This window comes from Mizuhopecten yessoensis, unplaced genomic scaffold (genome assembly GCF_002113885.1).
Source record: "Mizuhopecten yessoensis strain PY_sf001 unplaced genomic scaffold, ASM211388v2 scaffold7635, whole genome shotgun sequence".
Classification (NCBI taxonomy): domain Eukaryota; kingdom Metazoa; phylum Mollusca; class Bivalvia; order Pectinida; family Pectinidae; genus Mizuhopecten; species Mizuhopecten yessoensis.
The window spans coordinates 289829-304560 of NW_018407146.1; the positions used below are offsets into that span (position 1 = coordinate 289829).

The 14732-nt window shown below is 34.6% G+C and overlaps 2 protein-coding genes across 2 annotated transcripts in view; one reads left to right on the forward strand and one right to left on the reverse strand.

Annotated features, from left to right (window-relative positions):
- The window catches only part of LOC110454017 (beta-galactosidase-like), a 16298-nt gene extending 7963 nt beyond the window's left edge, over positions 1-8335 (forward strand). Inside the window, exons 10-16 of the mRNA XM_021503324.1 lie at positions 351-425; positions 964-1053; positions 1355-1462; positions 2023-2157; positions 3045-3157; positions 3417-3531; positions 4645-8335. Coding sequence (XP_021358999.1) covers positions 351-425; positions 964-1053; positions 1355-1462; positions 2023-2157; positions 3045-3157; positions 3417-3531; positions 4645-4875 — 867 coding nt within the window. The 3' untranslated portion in view covers positions 4876-8335. The remainder of the gene's footprint in view (positions 1-350; positions 426-963; positions 1054-1354; positions 1463-2022; positions 2158-3044; positions 3158-3416; positions 3532-4644) is intronic.
- Positions 8336-12650: 4315 nt separating this feature from the next.
- LOC110454024 (sepiapterin reductase-like) lies at positions 12651-14239 on the reverse strand. The gene is made up of 3 exons (XM_021503332.1): positions 13688-14239; positions 13298-13450; positions 12651-12939 (listed from the first exon to the last, which is right to left on the reverse strand). The coding sequence occupies exons 1-3, from the start codon at positions 14226-14228 to the stop codon at positions 12788-12790; spliced, it is 846 nt and encodes a 281-aa protein (XP_021359007.1). The 5' UTR covers positions 14229-14239; the 3' UTR covers positions 12651-12787.
- Positions 14240-14732: the final 493 nt, after the last annotated feature.

Sequence of the window (14732 nt, forward strand, 5' to 3'; positions counted from 1 at the left end):
GAAGAACTAAACAGATCTTTCTCATATTGCAATGATCGATTCTATTTCTTTCACATTAAGTACTGTACTAGTAAATATGTGAAATGACAAACTCACTTTGAAGGTTGGCTTTCATAATCAGTATTAAGTTTAGATCAAAAGTTACCTCAAGGTGCATTTACTGTTAACATGACTCGATCAAACAGATTAGAGGAAAGAAGAGAAAAGATTGAACTAACAAAGAACTAATGAAGATGGTACAAAGGTGGGCGCCAAGATCCCTCTGGGATCTCTTGTCATTGAATATAAAGAAATGTTCTCTGTGCCAGCCCAATGAACTTTAAGTTATTGGAGATGTTTGTGTGTTACAGTACAAGCCGATGCCACCCATTCCTTGGCCCCCGTCTACACCCAAGGCTAACTATGGACCAGTCAAGATGCGTTTCGTGAGTACTGATTCGTAACGTGTCTGGATTATATTCACCTCAAGATTTAGTATACTATAAATAGATAGGTTGTTAAATTGTACAGAAAATTTTGAAGCTCATACTGTTTCATTATGGTGAAAAGCAAACAGTATAATAATGTTAAATACTTAGTCTGCTTGTGTTTTTGTATCTCGGTGAAAATGTTCAAGTTACCCATATTTGTCTGACAATATTTATAGCTTAGTGTACCTGGTAATAAGTCCACCCATGTCAGGAGAAATGCTATCAAATGCTATTTCATTGTCCTGCATTGAGCACAACCGCTACAGTGAGTAGAATTAATGTGTTGGCCCCCTGGGCTTATTGCAGGATCTATATTTTATAGCAACATGATCCAGTGCTACAGCTGAGCTGTCTAACATCCAGAAATAGTGCTGACAACCACCACAATAGACATGTTTACACTATCAACAGATGTAATGATCATCACAAAGTGAACCTCAGAGTTATGTGGGTTTGAACCGATTTCCAGTATCCATGTGGGTATATGTTATAGGTTGGATCAGTCCTGGACCTGCTTGATCACCTGACTCATGGCCCACCAATCAAATCCCTGTATCCTGTTTCCATGGAATCCATTGGTCAGGTTGGTGGAATGTGTAGTACAGACCCTGTACAGACTCCTTCCTTGTCATGGAAAACTTCTATGACTTTTGAGAATTCTTTCTGTCTAGATATGCATCTTTTATTGTAAACAAAAATAAAATTACAAACATAATGTTTTAGTCTTGGAATAGTTATTGTTATGAGAAAATGTAACAGGATGCATAGACAAAATATTAATGTTGTTAACAGTTAGGTTTGAGATGGACTCATATGCAGGATTGTTTATCTCTGAGCACAGTGGATAATGACTAGTGTCAGCTAATTGGCGATCTCTGTTTCAGTTCCAAGGGTTTACCCTGTACAGACATACCCTGACCAGTGACCTACAGAAAAACACTGTGCTGAACGTCCCTGGATTGAGGGACCGTGCCTACGTCATGGTCAACAAGGTACCCCTGTACTTTATCAGTCAAAACTGATATCAAACACATGAGAAGTTACTTTTACTGTGATACCTTAGTACATGCATTTAGTTATTAATTACTGTAAAACCGAAAAGATACAATTTCTGTGCAACTGTATCAATCCACACAACATCTTTACCAACTGATTGCAAAAATTTATGAAACAATTTGGTTAACGTTGGTAACTGTAAAACTACCTAAGAAAGCATCTGCTGTTGTATTATTTTCAGAGCATACTGTTTAAAGCAATACACAGCTTGAATGGGTCTAACTTTTGAATGAAATCTTTAAGACAAGAATAGTTTGTATAACTTTTGAATGCCTCACTTGATATATTGTTTTATCCTAAGTGAACTAATTTCAGTGTACCAGTATTAAATTTGGTGTCTAAATCATCAATATACTGTTCTTGTCAGGTGTCTACTGTTACATTTCATGACAAATAATTTGTTGCTAATATTATACTGTTGCTATAAAAATAACTTTTATAGCAGGTTATTGAAAAAGCTCAACCTTCACTATTCTATACACTCAATTAATTATAGGTGTCTGTTGGCGTGTTGGTGCGAGACACGAGGACATCCCTGTCTGTCACTGGTATGAAGGGCCAGAATCTGGATATTCTGGTAGAAAACCAGGGCCACATCACGTTTAACCGGGGAATTAATGACAATTTAAAGGTAAGTAGAATGTCAGTAAGAAGAGTCACATGAACTAATGACAAATTCCTTTGATTTCTATAACTGACATTTAACTAACACCATCAGTTAACAGCTAAATTTAATTGATATGTTTGTGAATAAGTTCTTTAATTGCTACAAAATAAAAAATGAAAGAAAATTTATATATCATTGTAGTGATTCAAATGGTCAGTACATTTCAGTGACCATCATGATGTGAGTTTGAAAGCCAACCAACCTAATGTTAACACTATTATGGTCTAAGATTACAACAATGACGATTTGAAATCGGGATACATACATAAATATGTAAAACATAATATATATATTTTGAAGTAGAGCCAATTGAATAAAAATGTAAGTAAAGCTGACTTCATCAAACTACTTTTCCTACACTGCCTAGCCATATTATATACCACCACAGTTGTAGCCATATTATGTACCACCACAGTTGTAGCCATATTATGTACCACCACAGTTGTAGCCATATTATATACCACCACAGTTGTAGCCATATTATGTACCACCACAGTTGTAGCCATAATATGTACCACCACAGTTGTAGCCATATTATATACCACCACAGTTGTAGCCATATTATGTACCACCACAGTTGTTAGGTACTTGTCAGTTGTATTGGATGAAAACATGATGACCTTTGCTGTACTATCCATAGGGGAACGGTTACTTCAGCTGGACACACTGGGGTCGTTAAAGTGTGCTGACAATCACCTCAATTTATAACTAGTCGATGCAAGTTCAACTTTTGTAACAATTCATCAAATCAGTTATTAACTGAGGAACCTGTCAATCAACATAACAACATGAAGCACTAACTTCACTGTTCTATGAGAGTATAACCATTAAATCACTAAATTTTCTGACAGGGTATCATACAGAACGTCACACTCGGCGGTCAGGTGTTGCAGGGCTGGACGATGTACCCTCTACAGCTGGACAACTACTTCAGTTTGGCTCAAAATGATCACAGATCAAACAAGTAAGTAAACATTCTCCTTTTCTAGACTAACACCTGAATTTTAACATTAATTTTTTTTTAAAAAATAGGTCATATATTATAGAAAGATCTGCCCAAAACTTATTGCTGAAATGCCATTAGATGTATTTACTGTTGACATGAGGATACAGTTTATGTTTAAAAATAATATAAATGTTATGTGATATTTATAAAATTGAATGAATTTTGAGAATATTCATATCAATAAGAATCCAAAAACCTTTATGCATTTGTTTTACAGATTGCTTCAACCAAATGTGACCTTTGACCCCAGTACTCCCTCCCTGTACGTGGGTGAACTGACCATCACCTCTGACCTCCAGGATACATACTTGGACATGACAGGCTGGAAAAAGGTTGGTGTAGACTAGCTGATTCAAACCTGTATATGTCATAGATATGTCATAAACCTATAAATGTCATAGATGTGGCATATAAACCTGTAACTGTCATAGATGTGGCATATAAACCTGTACATGTCCTAGATATGACATGTAAACCTGTACATGTCCTAGATATGACATGTAAACCTGTACATGTCCTAGATATGACATGTAAACCTGTAAATGTCCTAGATATGACATGTAAACCTGTAAATGTCCTAGATATGTGATATAAACCTGTAAATGTCATACATGTAGATATGTCATATAAACCTGTAAATGTCATACATGTAGATATGTCATATAAACCTGTAAATGTCATACATGTAGATATGTCATATAAACCTGTAAATGTCATACATGTAGATATGTCATATAAACCTGTAAATGTCATACATGTAGATATGTCATATAAACCTGTAAATGTCATACATGTAGATATGTCATATAAACCTGTAAATGTCATACATGTAGATATGTCATATAAACCTGTAAATGTCATACATGTAGATATGTCATATAAACCTGTAAATGTCATACATGTAGATATGTCATATAAACCTGTAAATGTCATACATGTAGATATGTCATATAAACCTGTAAATGTCATACATGTAGATATGTCATATAAACCTGTAAATGTCATAGATGTAGATATGTCATATAAACCTGTAACTGTCATAGATGTGGCATATAAACCTGTACATGTCCTAGATATGACATGTAAACCTGTACATGTCCTAGATATGACATGTAAACCTGTACATGTCCTAGATATGACATGTAAACCTGTAAATGTCCTAGATATGTGATATAAACCTGAAAATGTCATACATGTAGATATGTCATATAAACCTGTAACTGTCATAGATATGTCATATAAACCTGAAAATGTCCTAGATATGACATGTAAATCTGTAAATGTCCTAGATATGTGATATAAACCTGTGTATGTCATATAATCTTGTTTCGTTGTTATTATCTATTAATAACTTTAACACCTGATTTTATCTGGTCCCATCTTTGTATAAATATGGTTGACTGTATCATAATGTCATTTGCTGACATATGCTATACTCTTTGCAGGGCCAAGTTTTTATCAAGTCCCAGGCGGTGGTCAACTTGGGGCGGTACTGGCCCCTGGAGGGTCCCCAGGTACGCCTGTTTGTTCCGGGGCCTTACCTACAGCGAGGTTCTGCTGGTAACCAGATACTGCTAGTGGAATTAGAGGGGAGTCCTTGTGTATCAAGTGGCACGTGTGTGGTCAACTTTGTAGACACCCCCCTCATCAATGGGACCGTTCATAGTCACAGATGAGAGTCAGCGTCAGCGCAGTAATTTGTAAACAAATCACTTATACTACTCTGTAGTCACAGATGTTTGCGAGGGATTTTATTGCTGTTAAGTGGATTACAACATTGATTTAAAATCTGCATTGTTTCCAATATTCATGTATGAAATGCAAAAATCAGTTTAATTGTGAGATATATTTCATATCCTAACCCCCGTAAAAGTGCGATCTAAAAACTATTCACAACACGTAATTGACTTTTATTGTTACCCTATTCGTGATTCATTGAATTAAAACCTTGTGATTAAATACTTACACATTTATGACCCTTTATATCTGCAAAAAATAGCGGTTATATTTGATCATAGAAGCTGTTATTGAGATATGAATAGAAGACATCTAATTATGTTTATACTGCATACTGAGAAACTTTGGCGGCAGTTAAATTTTTAAATTTTCTCCCTTTTTGTCGGCCATGATAAGGGCGAACTTATCATTACAGCCGACTCTTAGTAAACAAGATAATATGAATACCATGGTAGTAATTAAATTTGAAGGTTGACGATTGACAGAGTGAAAATGTCCCGGTATACAGTATGTAATTGTAACGGGGATAGGAGTGGGTGAATTTTGATACATACCGGGTATTATATAGTTTTCTGTTTTAAGGATACCAGTGCCTTACATCTGTACTCCGGATACGAGTGAGAGCCATTCAATATGTGTGTAGGTTATAACCAATTGTGATATGAGTAGGAGGCATGCTGTATCTGTAACAGTGATATAAATCTAATTAATTGTTCACTTACATTCCATATTCTGGTCATATCATGCGGACATTCTTTGCCTTCAATTGATTAGTTGATGTAAGAACATGAAATTCCAAAATACAAATAAAAAAAAACCTAGACTTTGTCTGTTCTAGACATATTCCTCCTTTCACAGATTTGAACATTTGAGCTGTTAGGTTTAATTAAGGGTTTTGTATTGTATATACTTATATACTAATTATGATTATAACATTCTTTTAAATAATTTTACTTCTCTACTTATTTTCCAGTGTGTTCATTTCCTAATTTTGATAAAATTGTATTTGCATTAGGTAAGACTTGAGCCAAACATGATTTTTTAATCGCAGAAAACCATATCTTTAAAAGTTGATTTTGATCAATTGATCTGAACATGTTGGACCAAATGTACATACTTCTATTGTCTGTTTAAATTATTGAATACTTGTGAAACTAAATTAAGTTTAAGAATGAGTTTATATATATAACTTCTTGCTTAAATTAGTACAGTTTACTTGCTAATTGATTATACACATCGCCAGGAATCTTTATTTATGTTGTATAATTGTGTTTGAAAATCATTACCAGAAGATGAAAGAAATCCATATTTTTTCAATGTACATACATGTATTAATTTTGATGCAATATTAATTAATGTCCTATACCAGTGTAGAAGATATTTATAATAGTTTCCTAATGTTTTGGATATTTTGATTCAACATTATCAATATATTAGATATTTTTTATATTTTTCCAATCTGTAGGATATTTTTATAAAAGAGTTTCAAAATACATGGGATATTTTGATGTGAGTTTCTTAATGTGTGGGATATTTTGATACAATATTGTGCCAATGTGCGAGTGATTTTGATACAAAAGTTTTCAAATGTGTGCTATATTTTGATACAGTAGTTTTCTAATGTATGGGATATTTTGTTCAAAGTTACATTATTTCATTTACATGTAACCTTTTCTTGATGTTATGATCTAATAACAAAGAGATAACATGAATTTATCACAGTTCAAACATGATGACACTTCCTATTGCTTGATTTTCTTCTACTTTTGCCAACATTTTCCAAATATGTTACGTTAGGTGATAAAGTTACGTATTTGATGAAGCAATGAAACTCCTTATTCCATCTTACTGGAGCTGAATCAACCTCGCATTTGTTGTAATAATCACTATTCATTCAATTGCAGAAACAGTGTCTGCTCGCTATCCCAAGTAGTTTTCTGTGGATTAACTTCAAACTTCATAGAAAGGTTCATTACTATGATAGCTTGGACAAGTTCGATAACCGTAATTATCGGGGTTATGGCCTTTTATTGAATTGCAAAAATTTTTTTAACCGGCCATTAACTTCAAACTTCATAGGAAGGTTCATTGCCATGATAGCTTGGACAAGTTTGATAAACGCAATTATATTTAATTATCGGATCATAATTTAAGGAGTTATGGCACTTTATTCAATTGCAGAAGCAGTGTCATCTCGAAATTTCGAGTATTTTCTTCGGATTAACTTCAAATTTCATAAATAGGTTCATTACTATAATAGATCAGACAAGCTTGATACCCGTAATTATCGGACTGTAATTTTCGGAGTGATGACCCTTTATTCAGTTTCAAAAAGGTTTTCAATGCATTAACTTCAAACTTCATAGGAAGGTTCATTGCCATGATAGCTCAGACAAGTTTGATAACCACCATTGTCCAACTGTAATTTATGGAGTTTTGGCACATGTATGTACAACCATACAGACAACTGCTCATTCAATGTATGACTGACGTAGTATGTTCCGCTTTCGCGGTACCCTTGTTTCAATAGTCAGTTTTGAAATAACCCCACACTCCTGTACAGGACTTTTTCACATATCTTTTGTAACTTCCCTATACAATTACACAAAGTAACTCGTTTTTTATTTCAAATTTTTCTATTTCTCTGGAGTTATGATCTTGGCATTTTTATACATGTGCTTTAATAAGGCATATGGTTTTATGTTTAAGACTTTCCTTAATTCAACATAATTCCTAGTTTAGTTTATTTTTAAATCGTAAGTATTTTAATATCATATCTAATATATACATTCGTTCCAAAGGTTTTGTCTTCAAAATCATTGTGTTCATGAAGAACATTTTTTGTATGAAAATTTGATTTTTAAGTTCAAAATATATTGGCAAAAAGAACTGTACTGCACACAAAAAAAGACACTGCTTAAGCGAAGTTCTATCTTATTTTTTAACATTTATGCGTACCAGAAAGTGCTAAAGCGTATCAGAAAGTGCTAAATGTTTTTTGTTTCGCATACCAGTTAGTAACGTTGTATATAGATACAACCTGTTTTTGTTCTTTATACTCTGGTCAGAAAATGTAGTGAAATAGAACTTGAATTTACCGTCATCTGACTTTAAAGGACATCCATTAACATCTGGCCTGATTTGTTGGCCTCAGCAGACTGTAACCCTGACTGAATTATAACCAGCACTTTTATAATCCAACCAAAGGATTGAGGCCCTTTCAATGTCAGTGACAACAGGTTTCTCTGTATACAATTTCAATGTACTTATTTTAAGCTTACAGTATGCCATAGAAGTCAACCATATAAACTATTCATTCGTTAGTACTGAGCAATTTCCCTGTGTATTACTGTTCAAAATAAATTTGATCCATTGTATTTATTATAAAAATTGAACTTCTCTGTTTTATGTTGTTTTGAAATGTAGAACAGTGCGAATGGATAACTTAATTTTTAACGAGGCTGTTGGGACAATTATGACAGAGACTTGATTAATTAAAATATTTCATTAACAATGAAAAGCTGCCATATGGCTACTCCACAGGTAGAGAACAGAGATGTCATGCTTCAGATACGCCCCATTGTACATCTAATTCTGATACAGCAATATAATTCTTGCGCTGCTGTATGTACCAGGTATGTCGGGAGTGGAGAAGGGCTAAATGCATTTAGAAATAAATATGACTTGCTGGGCAGGATGTTATTAAAACTTGGATTCAGGAGTTCTTTTTCTTTTATTTATCAAGTCTCCTATCAAACCATAAGAGTGTTGACTGAGGGTGTGTAAAGCAGAGATTTACTTCTACTGTTATTTATTAGCTTGACATTAAGAGGGCGCCTGTATACCACCAGGTATCCTCCTGAAACCTAGAATGTGAACATTTCTGTACACTTATTGGATGCTGGTTCTTTGCTCCTGAATTAGGTTTAGACCCGAGCATGCCCATGCCAGTTAATCTCTGCCCTACACCCCGGGAGCCTAAGCTCACATGAAAATGAAAGGTGAATCACAAAAAAACAAAAACAAATAAAAACAAGGAAACAAATCAGCTTTGTAAATCACTTTTTTTACTATCACATACATACAAATATTGTCAATAGGTATTGATGTACATCAAAGCAACAAAACAAGCATCCTTTGGCATCCCAACTAACCAATGTTTCCCCCAACTAACCAATGTTTCCCCCAACTAGCCAATGTTTCCCACAACTAACCAATGTTTCCCACAACCAAGTCTACAGTAAATTGAACAACATAAAATACAGAAATTATATGTAAAATTGATTTTAAAGGATTTTATTCTCCTCAGATAGCAGTGTCGGTTTAATCCTTATATCAAAAAGGTCCATGAATTAATAAAACGTATGGTATAAGTAAATGTAAATTAACAAAATGTTGCATATCACTTCATATCTCAAAACGGAGATATCTTTAATGTAAACAATCACTACAGTTCAACTCGAAGTTGGTGTTTTTTAATCCTTTTTTCCCCCTCTTAAATGTTCAAAAACATTCCATGTTCTAATATTAACTGTTCCTTGGGATGACTGCTGTCTCGGAAGTATATAAACGTCAAGATATCCAAGTTGTTATTGAGGAGTTTAATTATTGTAAGAACGAAACATGTACAGACTGATTATGAAAATCCAGTTTTCAGTGTAAATATGCTAGCTGCTACCTTAATTGAATTAAAACTTGCAATCAAAAGGAATGTCATTAAATGTAAAAGTAAATGTAAAAAATATACAAAACAATGGCTATCAAGTTGTATTAAATAATACACAAAAGTCCAACACCCATAACGTTAATAACTTTAAATGCAACCACACAATATCTGCATATTTACGAAACTATTTTTTCAATTACTTCAACAAAAAATAAAATAAAAATAAAATGTTTTTATAAGAATGTACACCGGTAATGCATGTATTTATCAACACAATACTGACAACCTCACATATTCACCAAAAACTACTGGTCATTGGTACATCAGTCACCGGAGGTTGTTTAGATCTTGATTGGGGAATTTCGATAAATTTATTCTACTTAATTATAAGTTTCCACACTGTATTCAACAGCCTCAGTTTATTTTAAACACTCTTCTCATCATTTACACCTGGACAAAATTATGACAGGAATATTAGAAGAAAATATCGCCTAATTGGCAAGCTAGCTTTTCCAGCGATGCGGTATTACCTGGGGACGCTTTGACTAGATACAACGATGTAGTCCAGCAATGTCGGGCATGCTCAGTGGCTGGATGGGTGACCGTCCACAAGTTAAAAAACCTTATTTTATGACTTACACCAAGGATTTTTTCGGTACTTTGGGATGGGGCCTTTTTGTCACATTTTGGAGAGAAAATACACCAATTAGGAGAGAAAACTCAGGAGTAAACTGCAAATTGTTGGAATTCAGCTTAAATATGAAATAGTTTTAATTGGGAATGAAGTCCCAGAAAAAGCTTTGTATAGCTGGATGAAATCTCAAATCAACTATTACAAAAACACAACTTCTCAATACTTGCACAATGATCAAGTCTAGCCTCACTCCTTACACCTAAGCCAAAACTCATGACAACAGTTACATATATACACAATTTAATCAAAACTTGCACAAAATCTCATCTCATTTAATTCTCATACCTTTTAAAATCAACACACAAAATCTCATCTCATTTCTCACACCTTTGCCAAAGCCTACTTGAAATCTCGTCTCATTACCTGTACCTAGACGTTATCTAAGGTTACCGTCATGAAGCATGTTTTACATTCATGTATTTTTTATTAGCATAGACTTCATTGTTTACACTGAAAAAGTTAAAGGTAAACATAAGCAGTGTAGAGGACCTGCTTTGTACAATGCAGGTCCTGTAAGCAGTAGCAGAATTATATATAGTGACTAGATAAGGGTATATAATAAAGCAGATATTTTCTCTGGACAGTGACTAGACATGGGTATATATTATACATTTATTGCCCTTGCTTTAGGGAACCATGGTTCTTTGTTTCTCCGAGGTTAAAAATGTTTCACGATGACCAAGTCCCGAATGAAAGATGATTGATATCAAGGAGAACCAAAGAATCATGATTCCCAATTACAATTGCATCAAGTTTTTATAACAAACAAAAAAAACCAAAAAACCCCAACACAATGGTACAGATAATCAGGTTGATGCTCCATTGTTGTTGTCTGCTTCCATCATTTGGAACTTAAGTTGTGGTGGCTCTTTGCAAAAAATTTCTGAGAGGCTCCATGTAAGGGAAATAGGATCGGGGGAAACTCAAGCGTGTGAGAGCGACAATGATGTTTTATTGCCCCGTCATGTGACCAGTACCATACAATCAGACACACTGTTATGAAGATGAGGTATAATATTAATAATGTCTTTTGAGGACAATAGTCAGACGGTGACAGTGACTTGGTGAGGAGGTAAGGGAGATATTCTTTCTTGAGAGTGATAGTGACTGACTAGTTGAGGGATATTATTAGATAGATATTATTTTCTTAGAGCAATAATAACTTTTGTTAGTAGGGTTAAATGTATTCCGGAACAATCTGTTGGTATTTATAAATCTAGAATATGTTTATGTCCAGACCTATGATACTAAATAAGTACACTAGGTAACATCTGCATGGAAAAGTCAGTTTTCATAACTGCAGCCTACTTACAAGTGCTTGAATTGTTTCGAACAAATATTTCTTTCACTGACCATTCCTTTGGCACCACATATCAAATATAAATACCTAAGACCCATAAACCTCCCAATAAACATTTCAATCTGTACTACAGGTGCAGAAACTTTAAACCATAAAAAAGTATGTAATTGAAAACAAAAACAATAAATGCAGGTTAAACCCTCTTATTGTAATTCCGTCTTTGTGTATTGCAGAGTTATCTTCTCTTGGGAGCAGGTATTGATTTTTACATCACTTGATTGTGAGAGTAACGTCATCAATTTTTGAGAAAACGACGTAATTTTCTAACACAAACTAATGATGTAACAATCACTACCTGCTCCCAAGAGAAGATAACTCTGCAATATTCAAAGACGGAATAAACAGCAACAAACAACCAAATAACAAAAGTACAACCAATTTAAAAAAAAAAATGTAAAAACTAGCATCACAAATTTTTAAGTTAAAACATAACAAAAATAAGTTGGAATCCTATATTTGATGTCTTGACACTGTTTTGTGTACCTGATACAAATAGTGATTTTTTCTCCGTTATCACTTCAACATAACGTCACATTAACTTAAGTTGGTCCTCATTATTAGTCATATAATAAAATCCACTGCATATGCTATTTTTACTCATGCACACAACACAACAACTTGTCCTCATAAAATGTCTACCTGGTATTAACTTTTACATGAATGGTATAAACATGGTTTGTATATAATTTGGGCTTAGCCTATCATGTATGCTGTATTGCAGTCACTACAATACCTGGAAAGGACTTTAATGGGTGATGCCTGTGCCTAATCCATTTGTATTCTTGATACAATAACATTGATTTGAAATGAAATTACATCACCTTATAAAATGGTCATACAACTTAAACTACTAGTAATACCCTGTAGAAAAAATTTAACTATAGAATCATGATCATAGATCAACAAACTTCAATTCTGTATTTTATATCAAAATGATCACCAATGAAGAATTATTGATAGGTAAGTTGTTTTGACTTTATTAATGCCTATTGTGAATATTATTCTCAATAAGATGACTAATTACTTTCATATCTAGCTAAGACTGCTAATGACATATTTGTCATTAAATTATAATGACTTTGTGATCATTTGGCAGAATTGTTAGCTACTTCAGTACAACCTGAACCGAGATCATTGGTTAAGAGATGTCTTGGCAACATGACCTCCAATGTCGTCAAAAAAGTCGATGTGAGCTCCACTGTCATACTGATCCAGCCTCAGCAGCTCCACCAGCTTAGCAATAGAGGTGTCACAGTCCAGGGTATTTCCTTCTCTGTGCATGGCTGTAATGGTTTCAAAAACGTTTTATTAAATCTAGAACATGTAATAAATGTTAAAGGGCAGGCAAATGATAGAAGATATTCAAAAGGCCAGACTAGGATTTCTTTCCCATAAATCTGAATAGTTGAACAACTAAGCTATCTTAAAGTTAATCGCTGTCTAGCATGGAAATGATTAACCAAGTCCAGATCTGCTACACATAAAAACTTGAAAATGTTTATGTTCATTACAACAACTGTAAAAAAATCAGCAATCAATGTGCGCTATGCTATATTTATTGAACTCCATATGCATATTTTCACTGCATTGGAAATAATCAAAATCAAACAAAAACAAAGAAAATATGCGTTAGGAGTTAACCTTGAAACATATCTCTTGTTGTACAGTCCACTGTATCCTCACGACACGCCTTCTGCATGTCTGTTTCACAAGGTCCTGGGGCATAGTTCAAGACACGGATGGAAGGATCCTCAGCAGCCATTACTCGGAAAAACATGTCCCTGGCTGCCTTCCCTGAATGCAAGAACAAACACATAACATCATTTAGTGTTTTAAATTAAAGGTAGTCCATTAGCTTTACCAAAAGTTGACAATACATTTGATATAGTAAATAGGATGTGTTTGTTTGATTTATATATTTCCCCGCGTCCTTTTTGAGAAATTAATTAATTAGCCATGTACAAGGCAGTCAAAATCATATTTGTTACCGTTACATTTGCATATATACATTTTTTGCGTTATCAAGCTTACCTGTGCAATATAATGAAAAGGAAGATACCGGTTGAACTGCCACTAACGAAGACAGGTTGACGATCAGTCTTCCTTTAGATGAATTTGAGAATTTCCTGAGGAACCCCGAGTTGAGCAGGATCATACCGGATACGTTGACATCAAAGTTCCTCTGAACGGTAGCGACATCAGATAACTGACTGGCGTACTTTGTGTTGTCACCCAGTGTTCCTGCATTATGGACAATCACTGACTGCTCAAAGTCGTTTGGTGACACACCGTACTCCTCAAATACAGTATCGAATAGCGAGTCAAAGATCGCTTGGTCAAGGTTGCCCTGGTCAAATTTTTTGACAGCAACTTTGAGAGTAGGCATATTTTCCCGGATTTCTGCTTTCACTGCTTCTAAATCTGTTAAATTTCTTGCCAGGAGAATGAACAGTGATGACTCTGGGAATTTTGTGGCGAATATCTTGGCAACGGACTTTCCTAGACCTCTACTTGCACCGGTGACTACCACGCATGCTTTCCTGGAGAAGATTCCACTATCAGCAGCCGCCATGTTTGGAAACCGAATACGCTTGATAGAAAAGTCTAGAGGACTTCCGAAAAGACCTACGACTAGGGCTACATTCGCGTATCCCGGTTGAAACGGTACGTGTGGCGCAGAAATTTTCCACGATAAACGAACACACTTGGACCGTTCTATAAGCAGAGCTAAGAATCCATAGTTTCGGAGAATAAAAAACAATTGTATCAAGAATATTATGCCCTTCTCTCATGCGTCCACTAAATAACATAACGTATCTTAAAAATTACATGTGACTTGACATTGTTTAAGAAAGAAATAACGCAAATTGGCAATAGTCAGCATTTTAGTTTCGGTCATGTACGTCTGAACCCCTCAATCTACACGTACCAAATTTTCCTGAGGTCAGCCTCGGTCCAAATCTGTACCTGTCGTTTTCTTTTCAGGTTCAACCGGTTCAACCGTTTCAACCGGATACGCGAATGTAGCCCTTGTTCCAAATCTGAGACGGCTTTATGCCGCCTAAAACATGTATTG

Bases quoted from the DNA above. Each gene is read 5' to 3' on its own strand.
- LOC110454024 (XM_021503332.1), bottom strand. From the start codon at position 14,228: ATGGCGGCTGCTGATAGTGGAATCTTCTCCAGGAAAGCATGCGTGGTA. The intron at 13,451-13,687 runs GTAAGCTTGATA...TCTTGCATTCAG, and splicing joins CTTTTCATTATATTGCACAG to GGAAGGCAGCCAGGGACATG. The intron at 12,940-13,297 runs GTTAACTCCTAA...AAACCATTACAG, and splicing joins AACAAGAGATATGTTTCAAG to CCATGCACAGAGAAGGAAAT.